The sequence below is a fragment of the Protopterus annectens genome, chromosome 7.part0 (assembly GCF_019279795.1).
Source record: "Protopterus annectens isolate FY-2018-M chromosome 7.part0, PAN1.0, whole genome shotgun sequence".
Taxonomy (NCBI): Eukaryota; Metazoa; Chordata; order Ceratodontiformes; family Protopteridae; genus Protopterus; species Protopterus annectens.
This window is the reverse complement of record NC_056739.1, coordinates 1,195,747,729-1,195,761,426: the sequence shown is the minus strand read 5'-3', so window position 1 is coordinate 1,195,761,426 and position 13,698 is coordinate 1,195,747,729. Positions and strand designations below refer to the sequence as shown.

The 13,698-nt window shown below is 34.8% G+C and overlaps 1 protein-coding gene across 1 annotated transcript in view; it reads right to left on the bottom strand.

Moving 5' to 3' along the window:
• Nucleotides 1-13,698, bottom strand: part of LOC122806959 (synaptic vesicle glycoprotein 2C-like) — a 419,490-nt gene that overhangs the window by 158,815 nt on the left and 246,977 nt on the right. The window contains exon 9 of the mRNA XM_044077810.1: nt 792-880. Coding sequence (XP_043933745.1) covers nt 792-880 — 89 coding nt within the window. The remainder of the gene's footprint in view (nt 1-791; nt 881-13,698) is intronic.

Here is a 13,698-nt window from a genome sequence, read left to right as displayed (position 1 = left end):
ATGAAGCCTGTTACTGACTCAAACATCTGTGCTTCAGTGTCATACACTTTGCTATATTTTCAAACTTATTATGCATCTGTTTCCTGAGTCACTACTAAAATGTCTGTGGGATAGCAATCCAGTTATAAAAATGCAATAAATAAACAATACAGCATATTAATTAATTTATGGTTATTTTACTTAGGTATATAAAACTATTATGACTTGTCCAGGTTATTGCATTTTTTTAACATGGGGCTATTGTATGATGAAGGCTTGGAAAGTTTTGAGTCAGGCTTGTATCCCACATCGTGTCTAGAACAACACTTGTACAACTTGTGTTATTGGTAGCAAAATCTGTCATTGTTATAACTGACCTCTTGTACTAACTGTTTTGCAAAGCGATTCCCTTCTCATACAAAAATACAGTTTTCTTAAACCAGCAAATCTGCTTACTTTTGAGTTACCAAAGTGTAATCCCTTGAACAGGTTAAAAAGTCATCTAGCTTTATTCTTCTCTGAAGTATTGCTAAGGACTATATTACTTCCACAGTTTGTCACTAGTTTCAAGGTAGGACATAAACACGTCTACTGCTTCAACACTGCAGATAATTTTAGGTTACCTTAAAACTGCTTTCCTATGGTTAAAGCTGAATTAATTCCGTTTTTTTTAAAACAAGTCAAATGCACATGGATCTAAACAAAGACAGTATCTGTGCTAAGAGACAATCAGGAAAAACATCACTCTGGCACATCTCACGCTATAAATTAGGCAGCCCTGTCTGATAGAGTAAATGGGAAACAATTCTTACCCAAAGGAGATGGAGAAAAATATTGCAATAAATGGGATGCTTCTTTCCAGCAGTGGTGGAGTGAAAAGCTTCTTCACAGGTTCCAGTCCCTACAACAGAACAGAAAATATCAATGCACAGGCAAAAGGAAAAAAATCTGTATTTTCTCAGCTGTAGCTATTATGACAATTAAGCTCACAGCATATGTCTTGAATATACTAAACACAGCTACCATAAGACAGTTTTTAAGGAGAGCTGTACAGATTGAGTAAAATGTTTTTTTTCTACAGAAGGATTCTTTATTCAGTGAGAATGAAGAAAAGAAAATGACAAACGGATAATGAAAAGACAAATGTAATAGTGTCATAAGAGATGGTTAAAAGATAATAGGAAGAAATTATGCACTAAGTCTTACATACACAAATATCTGAGGTCATACAGGAGTATTGGGGTCCAAATGTAAAGATGACGAAACTGGCAAGACAAGAAGAGTAGAAATGCTGAAAATAAATTCATCCTCAAGTCTTGGTGAGTACCTTTGCATGATGAACCCTGTTTTCAAAAAATGTCACCAAGACGACACAGATACATAGATTGTGTTTTATATGGCACATATCATGGAGGGAGATATGATAAAAATAAAAAAATGACAGCTGGGTGCACAGGTCCCACATAAAAAAGTGCCCAAATCTGTTGTACACACTGGTGCCAGGACTGCAGTAAACAGCGGTGTAGAATCCTCAAGATTAAGCCAGGCTCAAGAACAGGATTTCCTCTCCCAATTGCAGAAGGAAGCAGTAGTCCATAAAAATCATAAAAACTGATAGGCCAAAAAAGATCCATAAAGATGATAGAGTGGACTATTGAGAATAAGGAAGAAAGGGTCTATATTACAACACTGAAGACACCGAAGTCGCTATTGTGTGTGTGTGTGTGTGGGGGGGGGGGGGCTGCACCACCACACCCCTCACTAATTACATATACCCAACTCCAACATCGCACTACAGTGAGGAAAGGGCAAATATTCTGATCTTCACTGTACTGCGATCACACAAAAAGCACATCGTTGAACGGCATTTCCGACATCAAAGCCATTTGATGTTTAGTCTCTTCGATTTCGTAATAGAAAGCTGGAAGAAATTATGAATTGTTATTATTACGGAAGAAGCCCAGAATTTCCAGAGAGAAGATATTCAGAAAGATTAAGAGAGAAATTAGAGGAAAGAAAAATGCTTACACAAGAAAAACCTCAAAAGCAAATTTGTGTTTATTTATACAACACACCCAAGCAGAACACTATATAGATGAAGAAACTTTCTGCTGCCTGGAAAAAACACAATAGGTAAAGTGTGAAAATATAAAGAACAAAATCCAGAAATTTTTGAAAGGTGTACAAAAGAAACATGGACAGGGGAAAGAAAAATATATTGGATATGTTGTAATATTTATGCAAAACAGAAAACCAAACTAATCAATACAAAAAAACAGGTCCAAATATATTTGAAGAATACAGGTAAAGTCACCCAGATATAGAACATTTTACATTACAAAAAATAAGAACACAACGGGGGAAATGCAAAAAAAAAGATTAGGAAGGTGGAAGTTAAATAAACAGAAACCAAATTTATGGAATACCTGTGAAATGAAGGATTTAGTGTAGAAAGTCTAACACAGGTTATGTCACAGCCTGATGGAACAATGAGTTCCCAAATTAAGGAGACACTGGTGGAACTGGAGAGATCTGCAGAAGAAATATGAATGTATGAAAGAAAAACAGATTTGATATGGTGGAATATCTATACAAAGGAGTAAATAAAACTAATCAATACAAAAAAGCAGCACCAAAGATATCTGAAGAGAAATACAAAGTTACCCAAATATGGAAAATTTGGCAACACAAAAATAAGAAAACAAAATGGGGAGGTAGAACAGAGGATTTTTTTCAAACACCTTTATTGAATTATCACTTGTGACATAGGCAAATTTACATTCATATATATAATCAAATTATATTAACATAACATATATTACTATATATTATACAGCCTAAGCAATATTACATGAAATATTCAAATCCTGCCTTTTTTTAAACAATAAACATCTTTATTAAACCATCACTTACTACATATGCAATCATACATTTATATAAATGAAAACAAACCACACCAACACAATCGTAGTTGCAAGCATTTTATATCACAAACCATACTGACACACTCCCAGTTGCAAACATTATACATCACTTATAATCTACCCAATTTTTCTCACACAAACATGACATAGCTCATTTAAGTCCTGCTGTCTTTTAAACCTCATTCCTCCTTCGTATTTATTGTTCCCACAATTCTCATTTTTTCCTATGTAGTTTTCTCCTACCTCTTTCTAAAGATCTTAATTCCAGTTGTTTTATCTCTCTTACTATATTCACTACTTGCAGTATAGTTAATTTAGATTTTGATTTCCATTTTCTAGTAACTACTTTTTTGGTAGCCACCATTATTAGACAAAGCAAGGCTTTACCACATCTAGGCAATTCCGATTCTGTATCATAGCTCAGAAAAATCATCTCCCTCCTCAGACCAATCTGCCCACTGCATTTTGAATGGAAGTTGCTTTAAGCGATCTCGCAACGTTTGTGTATTGTGTAATCTCCGACAGTGCATCCTGAAGGGAATCCTTAAGGTCCGCCAGCTTACAACACTCCCAGAAGATATGTTCCCAATTACCTATTTCTTCCCCTTAACACCTCTAAAATTTGCTGTCTGCCTGAATAAAAATTATCTGCAGTCCACTTGAGGTATAAAAATATCTATGTCAACATTTCCAGGTAAAAATCCTAAATCTTCCAGATTTTGTTGCATATATGGGAGACAAACATATATCCTCTTATTGTTTTTTTTTTTTTTTTTTTTTTTTAGTGAATTGATTATCCAGGCTCTCTTCCTAATCCTTTCTAAACTTCTCTGATTGAGTCTTATACTTATCATCAATATTTTATATGCTCTACTAATTATTCCTTTTTTAATGGCAGCTTCTGTTCTAGACTATATTAAGAACTCTATCAGTGCTGGTCTTTCGTTTAGAACCCCCTATTTCTTTCTCTTTGCCTATACTATGAAATCAATCCCTGATAGGGAAGGCAATCTCTAATCTGCAGTCCAAATATATTCTTGGCATCTTCCCATTCTATCATATTTCCCTCTCTAGTTATTTGCTCCCAATAACTTGGTTCCTTTGCCAGTTTTCTCCAATAAATTCCAGCTCCCTCTTGCCTATTGTCTGTATCCCTAATTGCAGTCACCCCTATTGGCAAAATCTCCTTTCTCCATTTCTATGTTGGTTTAGTTATTATAATACTTTCTGCTACTTTATGGATATGATATTCTGTATGATTATTGTTATTCTCCTTAAAGGCCTGCAACCAAAATCCCAGTCTCTCATTGTTTCTTGAGCTTCCCCAATTTCATCACCATCCCTTTCCACTTTAAATTAGAGTTTTCTGCTTGTGCTATGTATAGGGGCCTTAAATGTATAGCTCTGAAATACCCCTTCAAATTAGGTAATCCCAATCCACCCTGTTCTCCTGGAAGAATCAGCTTATCTCACTTCACTCTTGCTGTCTTCCCCTCCCAGATAAAGTCCTTCATTATTATTCATAATATCAATTGCTATCCACAACTTCTCCTCTCATTGATATACACAGGTCAGGCATATTTTTAAGACTAAAGGGACTAAAAACATTTTAATTGCTTGTCTCTTACTATACATATCCATGTAACAAAGCTTCCATTTATTAAGTTTTTGTATTATTATCTTTTATTTAGTCTCTTCCCACATATCTTTAGCTGCCACACTAGAATCCTTTTTTTAATCCATACTCCTAAATACTTCATTTTATTATGACCCCATAAATATGGGTATTCCTGAACCAGTTCATGTGTGGGTACATAATTTACCACTACTGCCTTTGTTTTAGATTCATTAATTTTTGTATCTCGAAAAGATCTGGAATGCCTCAAAATATTCCACAACACTGATGTCTTTTTCTGGTTTTGTCAGTTACAAAATAATATCATCTGCAAATAAAGTCAACTTTTCTTGACTACCATACCAATTATATCTTGAATTTCTGATTTCCTTATTTTTTATGCCAGTGGTTCCAAATATAATGCAAATAATGAAGGGGAAAGAGGACATCCCTGCCTGGTTCCTCTGCTCAAGCATAAATTATGAGAGAGGACCCTACCCACTTTAATTTTCACCTCTGATTCCTCATATAGCTTCCTAATCAAAATTAGAATTGTTTCAGGAAATGCAAGTGCTTCCATTGCCCTGCTCATGAAGTCCCAGCTTACTCTGTCAAACGCTTTCTCTGCATGAAGAACCACCAACAGCAATGGTATTTTCTTACTTTCTGCTTCCTTCTGTATCACCAGTGTTCTGTTAATGCTGTCAAATGTTTGCCCCCCCCCCTACGTAAAACCACACTGATCCATATCAGTTTTGGCATTACTTTTGCCATTGTTTTAGCCATTATGGACATGAACACTTTATAATCATGGTTTAGGATTGAAATGAGCCTGTATGAAGCTGGATCTGATGGCTCTTTACCATCTATAAGTATTACAGCTACCACTACTTTCTTCCAGGATGGTTGTACTTCTCCTTCTCTTAAGATATTGTTAAACAAAACCTTCCAGATCATTATCATTTTTTCATTCTCATCTCCTCCGATCCTATCCATTAGAAATTGAGCCTCATATACTTCTAACCTTGGCATATTTAATTCTTTCATAAACATTTCCATTTGTATCTTTTCTTGATTTTCATATTTCTCTGCTTTATAGAAACTCTCATAAAATTTCTGAAATATTTCTAATACCTCTACAGGATCTCTTGTTACCTTCCTTGTTATAGGCTCCCTAAGTCTGGCGACAGCCCTTTCTACTTTCTGTTGCCTGAGTCGTTGTGCTAAAAGTTTTTGTGCTCTAGTGTTATTATCAAAAACAGTTGCTTCACAGCAGTCTTTCTAAGATCATGCATATTATCGAGGTAATCCCTTATTTTCTGCCTAGCATTCTGTAATTGATCCTTTTCTTGTTCTGTGAGAGTCCCCCTATTCTGCAATACTTTAACATTTGTCAGTCCCTCTAAATAATTCTTGTTACTTCTTAACCATAGCTCCCTTTCTTTTATTTCCACCCTATTTTTAAATACAATCTTAATTTTATCCGACTCCTGAATAATCTCCACTACCTAATTCTTAAACTCCCCTCTTTTCAACAGATAGGTGGGAAAGCACTAATATCTCATTTTTATTTCATTACCCAGTGCTTTTATTTTAGCTACTATTGGCGCAAGATCTGAAATAGTTATTGGGTGAGTATCAATACTTTCAATTAAACGCAGATGTTCCTGTGAAATGTAAATTCTGTCAAGCCTAGCCCAGTTTTTATATCTTGGGGACTAACATGTAAATTCACTCCAAACTCTTATTACTGAATTCACATCTTCCATGCCAAATATTTTCATAAGTTTCTTCACAAATCTTCCTTCCTTTGTTATATTTTCTCTTCTGGGCCCCCCCCAACACATTTTGACTGCTGCAAATCAAATCCCATTCCCCACCTATAAATAACAGTCCTTGCTGAAAACTGATTATTTCTCCTGGCATTTTCATAAGCTCCATTATAGCAGTTTTACATGGAATGTAAATACATGCCAGTGTAAACCTTCTCCTTTGCCAGTAGCCCCTCAGCACTACAAATCTGCCATGATTATCTTTTTTATCTTCTTATATCACTATTGGAACTCCTCTTGTAATTAATATAAGTACTCTTTTTCTTTGTCCCAGGTATTCCACTGAATAACCTTCCTGAAAATCTCTCTTTATCAAATTCACATGTTCAGTTCTTTCTAAGTGTGTCTCCTGTAACATAGCTATTTGCAGTCTACATTTTTAATATAGTTTACTACTACTCTTTCTTGTTTGCATTTATCTATGAGGTAATTTACATTTAAAGACATTAACAAAAGCATTATTGTATTAAAAAGTTATTATTCCCACCTTTTATGTATAATACCTTTTTGTTAAATGCCTAGTTCCAGCTTTTGTGTTACATGCAAATGCTGTTTGGCAGGTTGAACTTTTACATAGTTATTTCTTGTCATATCCATTTAAACCCATGTCACATCTTATAAAACTTTTTGTTTTATTGAAAGCCCTCAAATAAAAAATCAAACACAACCCAATACCCTCTTAAAATCTATCAACTTAATACTAACACACAAAACTATGTACACCTTCAAATATTGAAGTTTTACCCTCCTAATATGAACAAAAGTCCCAAACTGACAGCAACCCTCATAGACTTGCGTTAACTTAAAAGAAAGGTTATCAATGTTAAGACACATGGTATACCTATGCTTCGACTAAGTGCTGATTTGTTTTGTCTTATCTTTATAGCTCTCCCAGCTGGGAAAACCCCTGAATGTTTTCAGAAAATATTAACTACCTTGAGAAAAACCCTGAATGCTTTCGGAGAACATTATCTACCTTGGGAAAAACCCTTAATGCTTTCAGAGAACACTATCTCCTAGTCAACTGCAGAAAAGAGGATTATTAATGACATTAAAGAAACAGAAACTGAAGTTATAGATTACTTTTGAAGTGAAGGATTTAGTTCAGAAAATCCAACTCAGGTAATGCCACAACATGATGGAACAATGAGTTTGCAAATTAGGCAGACACAGGTGGAACAGAAAGCATCTAATCATTTGCCACATGAAGATGCTCTGGGGTTTTCAGTAGGAAGTACAAAAGTTCAGTTGGAGTTGCATACCAAGGGAAGGAGTGGGAAATAGTGGTAACTCTGATGCAGACAATGATGTGTAATAATGGGCTGATGAGTTCCCATATGAGGAAGCAATAGATGATGCAGGATGTAGCTGAAGAATATATGTAACAGGAAGATGTTCTGAAACTTTTGTAGAATGCTCCCAAGAAACAGAGAGCAAATAATGTGCCCTCAGTTTAGAAGACAATGATCTAAGGGAAGAGTTGTTTTATTAAATAGAGATGGAACGACAGATTAAGATCGATGAAAGAAATAGATTACAGAAAGTAAATAAGAACCAAAATGTTAGAAATGTGACAAAATAAATGAACACAGTAATCAAAACTGTTAACAGAAATTCATGTGATATAACAGAAATTAATATGATATATTACTGTGCAGCTAAACAAATAACAGAAAAAGTTGTACCACAAAAAATGAAGAAATAAGGGAAAGGAATGGAAGAATTAAAATGCCATCATGGAAACATGGAATAGAGAAAACTATAAAGCAATTAAGACAAGAAGTGTCATTGTTAGAAGGGCATACAAGAGGGAAAAGATCAACAAAAATACTTAGATGTGATAAAAGCAATACATAGTATTAGAGCATACATACATACATACGTACATACAGATATTTCAAGCACGGGCATTAATGCCCTTCCAGCTTGCCAATATACCAAAACACTTGTTCCCATAATAAGTATCCAGGCTGTTCTTAAAAATATCTACATTAGTACTTGCTTTAATGCAATTTGGTAGTCTGTTCCATGCAGACCAGGATTTATTGTACACTATTGCAAACAGTAAACTAAAGATATCAGCACAGGCAAAAAACTTAAAGGATGTACAGATAAACATAAAGGAAAAGTGCAAAATAAGAACTTCATTGATAACAAAAATGTTTTATAGAGAATTGGGAAACAAAGCAAAAGGACAGAAATACCACCAGAAAAAAATAGACACATTTTGGAGTAACATTTATGAAAACTAAGTGGAACATAACAAAGATGCTGAATGGACAGAAAAAAACTAAAAGAAAAAGTAAGGAGTTCAAATGTTGAGGATATGAGGTGGAATGAAGTAATGGCCAGAGAAAATAAAACAAAACTAAGAAAAGCTCCTAACTGGAAAACCCCAAGCCCGGATACAGTACTTACCTTTTGGCTAAGAGTATTAACATATTTACACAAAGATTCAGCTCTTATTAAGAACTACTTACATGCACATCCTGAAGAGACACCAGTCTGGTTAACAGGAAAAATGATACTCCTTAAGACTGCATCTACAAGCCATCCTAAAAACTACAGACCAATAACTTGCCTTCGGACAATGTACAAGCTATATGCTAGAAATGATGCAGAGTTTATAATCATTTAGAAAAAAAGTCACCTATAGCAATGGAACACAAGGGTAACAAAAGGAAGTCATATGGAACAAAGGATCGTTTGTTGTTAAATAAAGCCATAATAGAGAATTGTAAAAAGGAGAAGAATACAAGTATGGCATAAATAGATTGCAAAAAAGCATTTGTCAGCATCCCACAATTATAAATAAAGTAGTGCTTACACATTTATAAGATACACCCAATATTGATCAATTACAAGTTACCATGAAACAGTGGCAAACTGCTTTGCAGCTAAGCCATGATAAAGGACAAATTATTATCCATGGGATGAAAATTTAAAGGGGGATACTCCATACTCTAGGGTGACTCTGTCATCACTGCTCTTCTGTCTTGCCCTTAACCATTAAGCTGTCTACTTAACTGATAAGCTCATGGTTACAATTTGGCTCCCAGAAAACAACCAAGTGTAAAGACTTCTCATTTTCTTTTTGTGGATGACTTAAAACTGTATAGTTCATCAGACGCGGAGCTGAAAGCACAACAGCAAGTGGTTAAAACCTTCTCAGGTGACATAAGAATGTCATTTTTGGGTTTGATTAATGTGCAAAATCAACCTTTAAAACAGAAAAGCTGCAGCACCAAGAAAATATCAGTCTGGGACAGGAATGGGATATAAAGGATCTTGAGCAGGAGGGTGTGTATGAATATTTAGAAATAGATGAAGGCTCAACAATAAAACATAAACAAATAAGAAAAAAACTCAGTAAGGAATACTTTAGAAGACTAAAACTGATAATGACTACAGTCCCGAGATCCAGGGACAAAGTCCAAGCTATAAACCAATTTGCTCTTCCTGTTCTAATTTATAATTTAGGGGATTGGCCTCAAAAGGTATTAGATCAGTTGGACAGGAAAACAAGAAAAATGCTTCATGCTTCTCAAATGATATATAAAAATTAGTGTATAGCAAGATTATATATTCCTTGTTCTGAAGGAGGTATTGGCCTCCTCGAAATTGATTGCATGTAGAGCTCAGCAATCACTGACTGGATGTATATCTGCTGACCTCATCAGATCCAAAAAACATGAGGAGAACAAGTCTAAGATTACTTCCCTGGTTAGTTTATTAGAATCACATTGGTGTCAGGTGGGAATGGAAATCAAACCAGAAATAGACAAAAGTCAGGCAGCAACTCAACGTGCTTAAAAAAAAAAGAGAGAGAGAGAGAGAGAGAATGAATATAAGGAGAAGGATCAGATGAGAAAGCTAGAAATGTGGAAAAGGCATAAATGGGTCTATGTTTGCTCGTCGAATGGTATTTCCAGTGAACTGCTTATCCTCAAACACTAGACAGTGAAACTCCTTTTCATCATGGGAAAGAAAATCATCTCATAGCCATAGTTGGCCAACACACACATAACGGAAAGCAATACGGACTTACAGGTATGCTAGGAATAAGGAAATATGCCCTTTACCTACTGTAGTGTGATCTACAAATCTACCTTTTTCCTACTATATTGCAATCTCTGAGTTGGTATATATAATTACACATTTTTAGCTACTTAGTATATTCCATAGCTTTAGCTGATGTTTTGTTTTAGTGGGAATGCCATAATTGCATTTTGAATGGATGTTGCTTTAAGCGATCTGGCAACATTTGCGTATTGTGTAATACGCATTATTGCATTGAGTTGGGTTGTATTTCCATCCATTAACTAAATGCATTTTTGAATGAGTCAGTGCTACGTTTGTTTATTTGTTAAGATGCAATAGCGTTTTATTAATGCTATCCAATTTTATGTATTAATTATCATCATATTCATATGTAGGGTTGGTTGATCATTAATTTCAGTCAATTAATACATTTTATAGCTTTGGCTGATGTATTGTTTTAATGGTAATGCCATAACTACATTTTGAATGGATGTTGCTTTAAGCGATCTTGCAATGTTTGCAAATAACGTAATACGCACTATGACATTGAGTTGGATTGCACCTTTTTTATTAATCAAATGCACACATGAACAAATCAATTATTTGAGTATAAATTTGTCTTTTGCTATTTTATATGTATGGTCTGATGAAGCCACTTATCTGGTGGTGAAAGAGCTAACCTTATTAAACGCAGTTTATTTTACTTGGAGGTCTAAGTGCATTGATTATGAATGAAGAAGCCACGCTTCGTTCCACTGTTGGCATTTTATCTTTTTCGATTATTTTCCTGTTTCTGTTCAGTGGTTCGTTTATCCGTTGGGGGATTTGCTTGTTTTGCTGTTTGTTTGTTTATTTGAGTTTGTTAAATAGGTGGGTGAACTTGTCCAAAGACCCTTTTCAGTTTTTATCCATAGCTAAGTATATACATAAATGTAAATGTAAACAAAACTGATAGTTGGAATATAGTTTTATATCCATATAGTTAAGTATTCACAGTGTAAAAATAGAAGGTTAACAATAATATAAAATGTACAATCAAAGGCTGGTTAAAAAGGAACTAAAAGCATATGCTGAGCAGTAAATGTGAGATGAGATGAAAATGCTAATCATATATATATATATATATATATATATATATATATATATCCAAATATGTACAATATAGGCAAATAGGAACCATATCATAAAACAATGAAGCACATGGGTTAGTACTGGTAATTGTAATAGTAATAATAATAATGATATTTTAGAAAAATACAAGGCAGTTAGGGTGAGAAGTCATGTTTATCCTTTGTCAATGAAGCAGGATCATTCTGCTTGTTTTTTGAGGTAGAGTTTAAGTGGTTTATGGAATTATCATACTTGGTTGTTGAGGTTTTATATTTCACAAGGAGACAATCCCAAGTGGCTGGTGCAGTTTTAGAAAAAAACTGTTCACCAATGAAGATGTGGTGAGTGTTGATATATTATACAGCATTATGGTTTCTCAGAGAGCAATTAGTAGAATGGGTTAGATCTTTTATATGTGGGGTCGAGTAAGATTCATGTAAGAGTTTGCAGACAAGTGAATTAAGAAGGAAGTGACTACTCTAGTTACAAGGAACCAATGTACCTTTTAACTTACTGTGCAGTGATGTTCATTTTTTTTTTGGGCAAGAAGCATAAACTTAAGAATTTTCTTTTCAGTTTTCTGTATTATGGAGGTATTACCAGTATAACTGTGCGAATTGAGAGTGATACATCTTCCAATCTAGGGATTAGGATATTTAGAGCAGCAGGAGTGTGAGACATATTCCAATCTAGGGATTAGGACATTTAGTGAAGCAGGAGAGTGAGACATATTCTAATTTATGGATTAGGACATTTAGTGCAGCAAGAGAGCAAGACATATTCCAATCTATGGATTAGGACATTTAGTGCAGCAGGAGAGTGAGAAATATTCCAATCTATGGATTAGGACATTTAGCGCAGCAGGAGAGTGAGAAATATTCCAATCTATGGATTAGGACATTTAGTGCAGCAGGAGAGTGAGAAATATTCCAATCTATGGATTAGGACATTTAGCGCAGCAGGAGAGTGAGAAATATTCCAATCTATGGATTAGGACATTTAGCGCAGCAGGAGAGTGAGAAATATTCCAATCTATGGATTAGGACATTTAGCCCAGCAGGAGAGTGAGAATAAATCTAGGGATTGGGACATTTAGTGCTGCAGGAGAGTAAGAAATATTCCAGTCTAGGGATTAGGACATTTAGTGCAGCAGGAGAGTGAGAAAGATTGCAATCTAGGGATTAGGACATTTAGTGCAGCAGCACTGTCGGCTTCAGGAGTTAAATGCACTGATCTGTCTTGCTGTATCAGGGATTTGTGTTCACATGGTTGTGCAAACTAGTAACAATCATCTTAAGGATGATAGCCATGGAAATTATTTGTTCTGTTGTAAACAAAATTGACAATGCTTATTAGAAGCCTGATACACTAATTTTAATACCTAGGCTTAACAGAAACTGTCAACATAAAAATGTCATCAGGTAACTCATTACAAATGGAATGGCTGCCACTTGTGCTTAACTGTGCCCTGTTCGGGAAACTCAAACAGTCAGAAGAGCGCCATCCAAAATATTGAGCTGGTAACACTAAACTAGCAGAATATTGAATACTGTGGGTTAATGGAATTTAGCTCTTTTCCCACAGTAGTGCAATAGCAGAGTTAGTATATATAAGTAGCAGGGGGGGATTGTTTTTTTTGTTTTTGTTTTTTGTTTAAAAAAGACAGCTGCTGGACATAAGTGGAAGCTAGCCTAAATGCTTCCTGGGCATGAGTCACTTACACATGTTGATTAAAAATTTGTTATTTGCATTTTGAGGCTATATACAAAATTTATCACAAATTGTCACTGAAAAGCTGGTTTTGTTATTTTTATTTTGCTGGTTCAATCTTACTGGCCTGATATTTTCGGTGTCGATGTTTTGATCATTTGACTTTGTGACATAGAGCCATCTGTATATCTGTATCTCTCTATCTATAGACAGCTAGAGAGATACAGATATATACACACAAACACACATTAAATAAAAAAAAAAAACGTATTTCAAGACAGAAAAGGGATAGATTTATTCCTACACAGTTCTCTTTTAAAAATAAGAGATCTTTGAAAGATAGATCATGTTGTAGTAGGAAGGCTCCACTTGCACGATCAAATGGAGGCACTAAACCATGTGGCAAATGCAATTATTGTATGTATATATATATATGAAGATAATGTTTTTAGGCATCCAGATACTGGAGAGGTTTTTAGTATCAGAG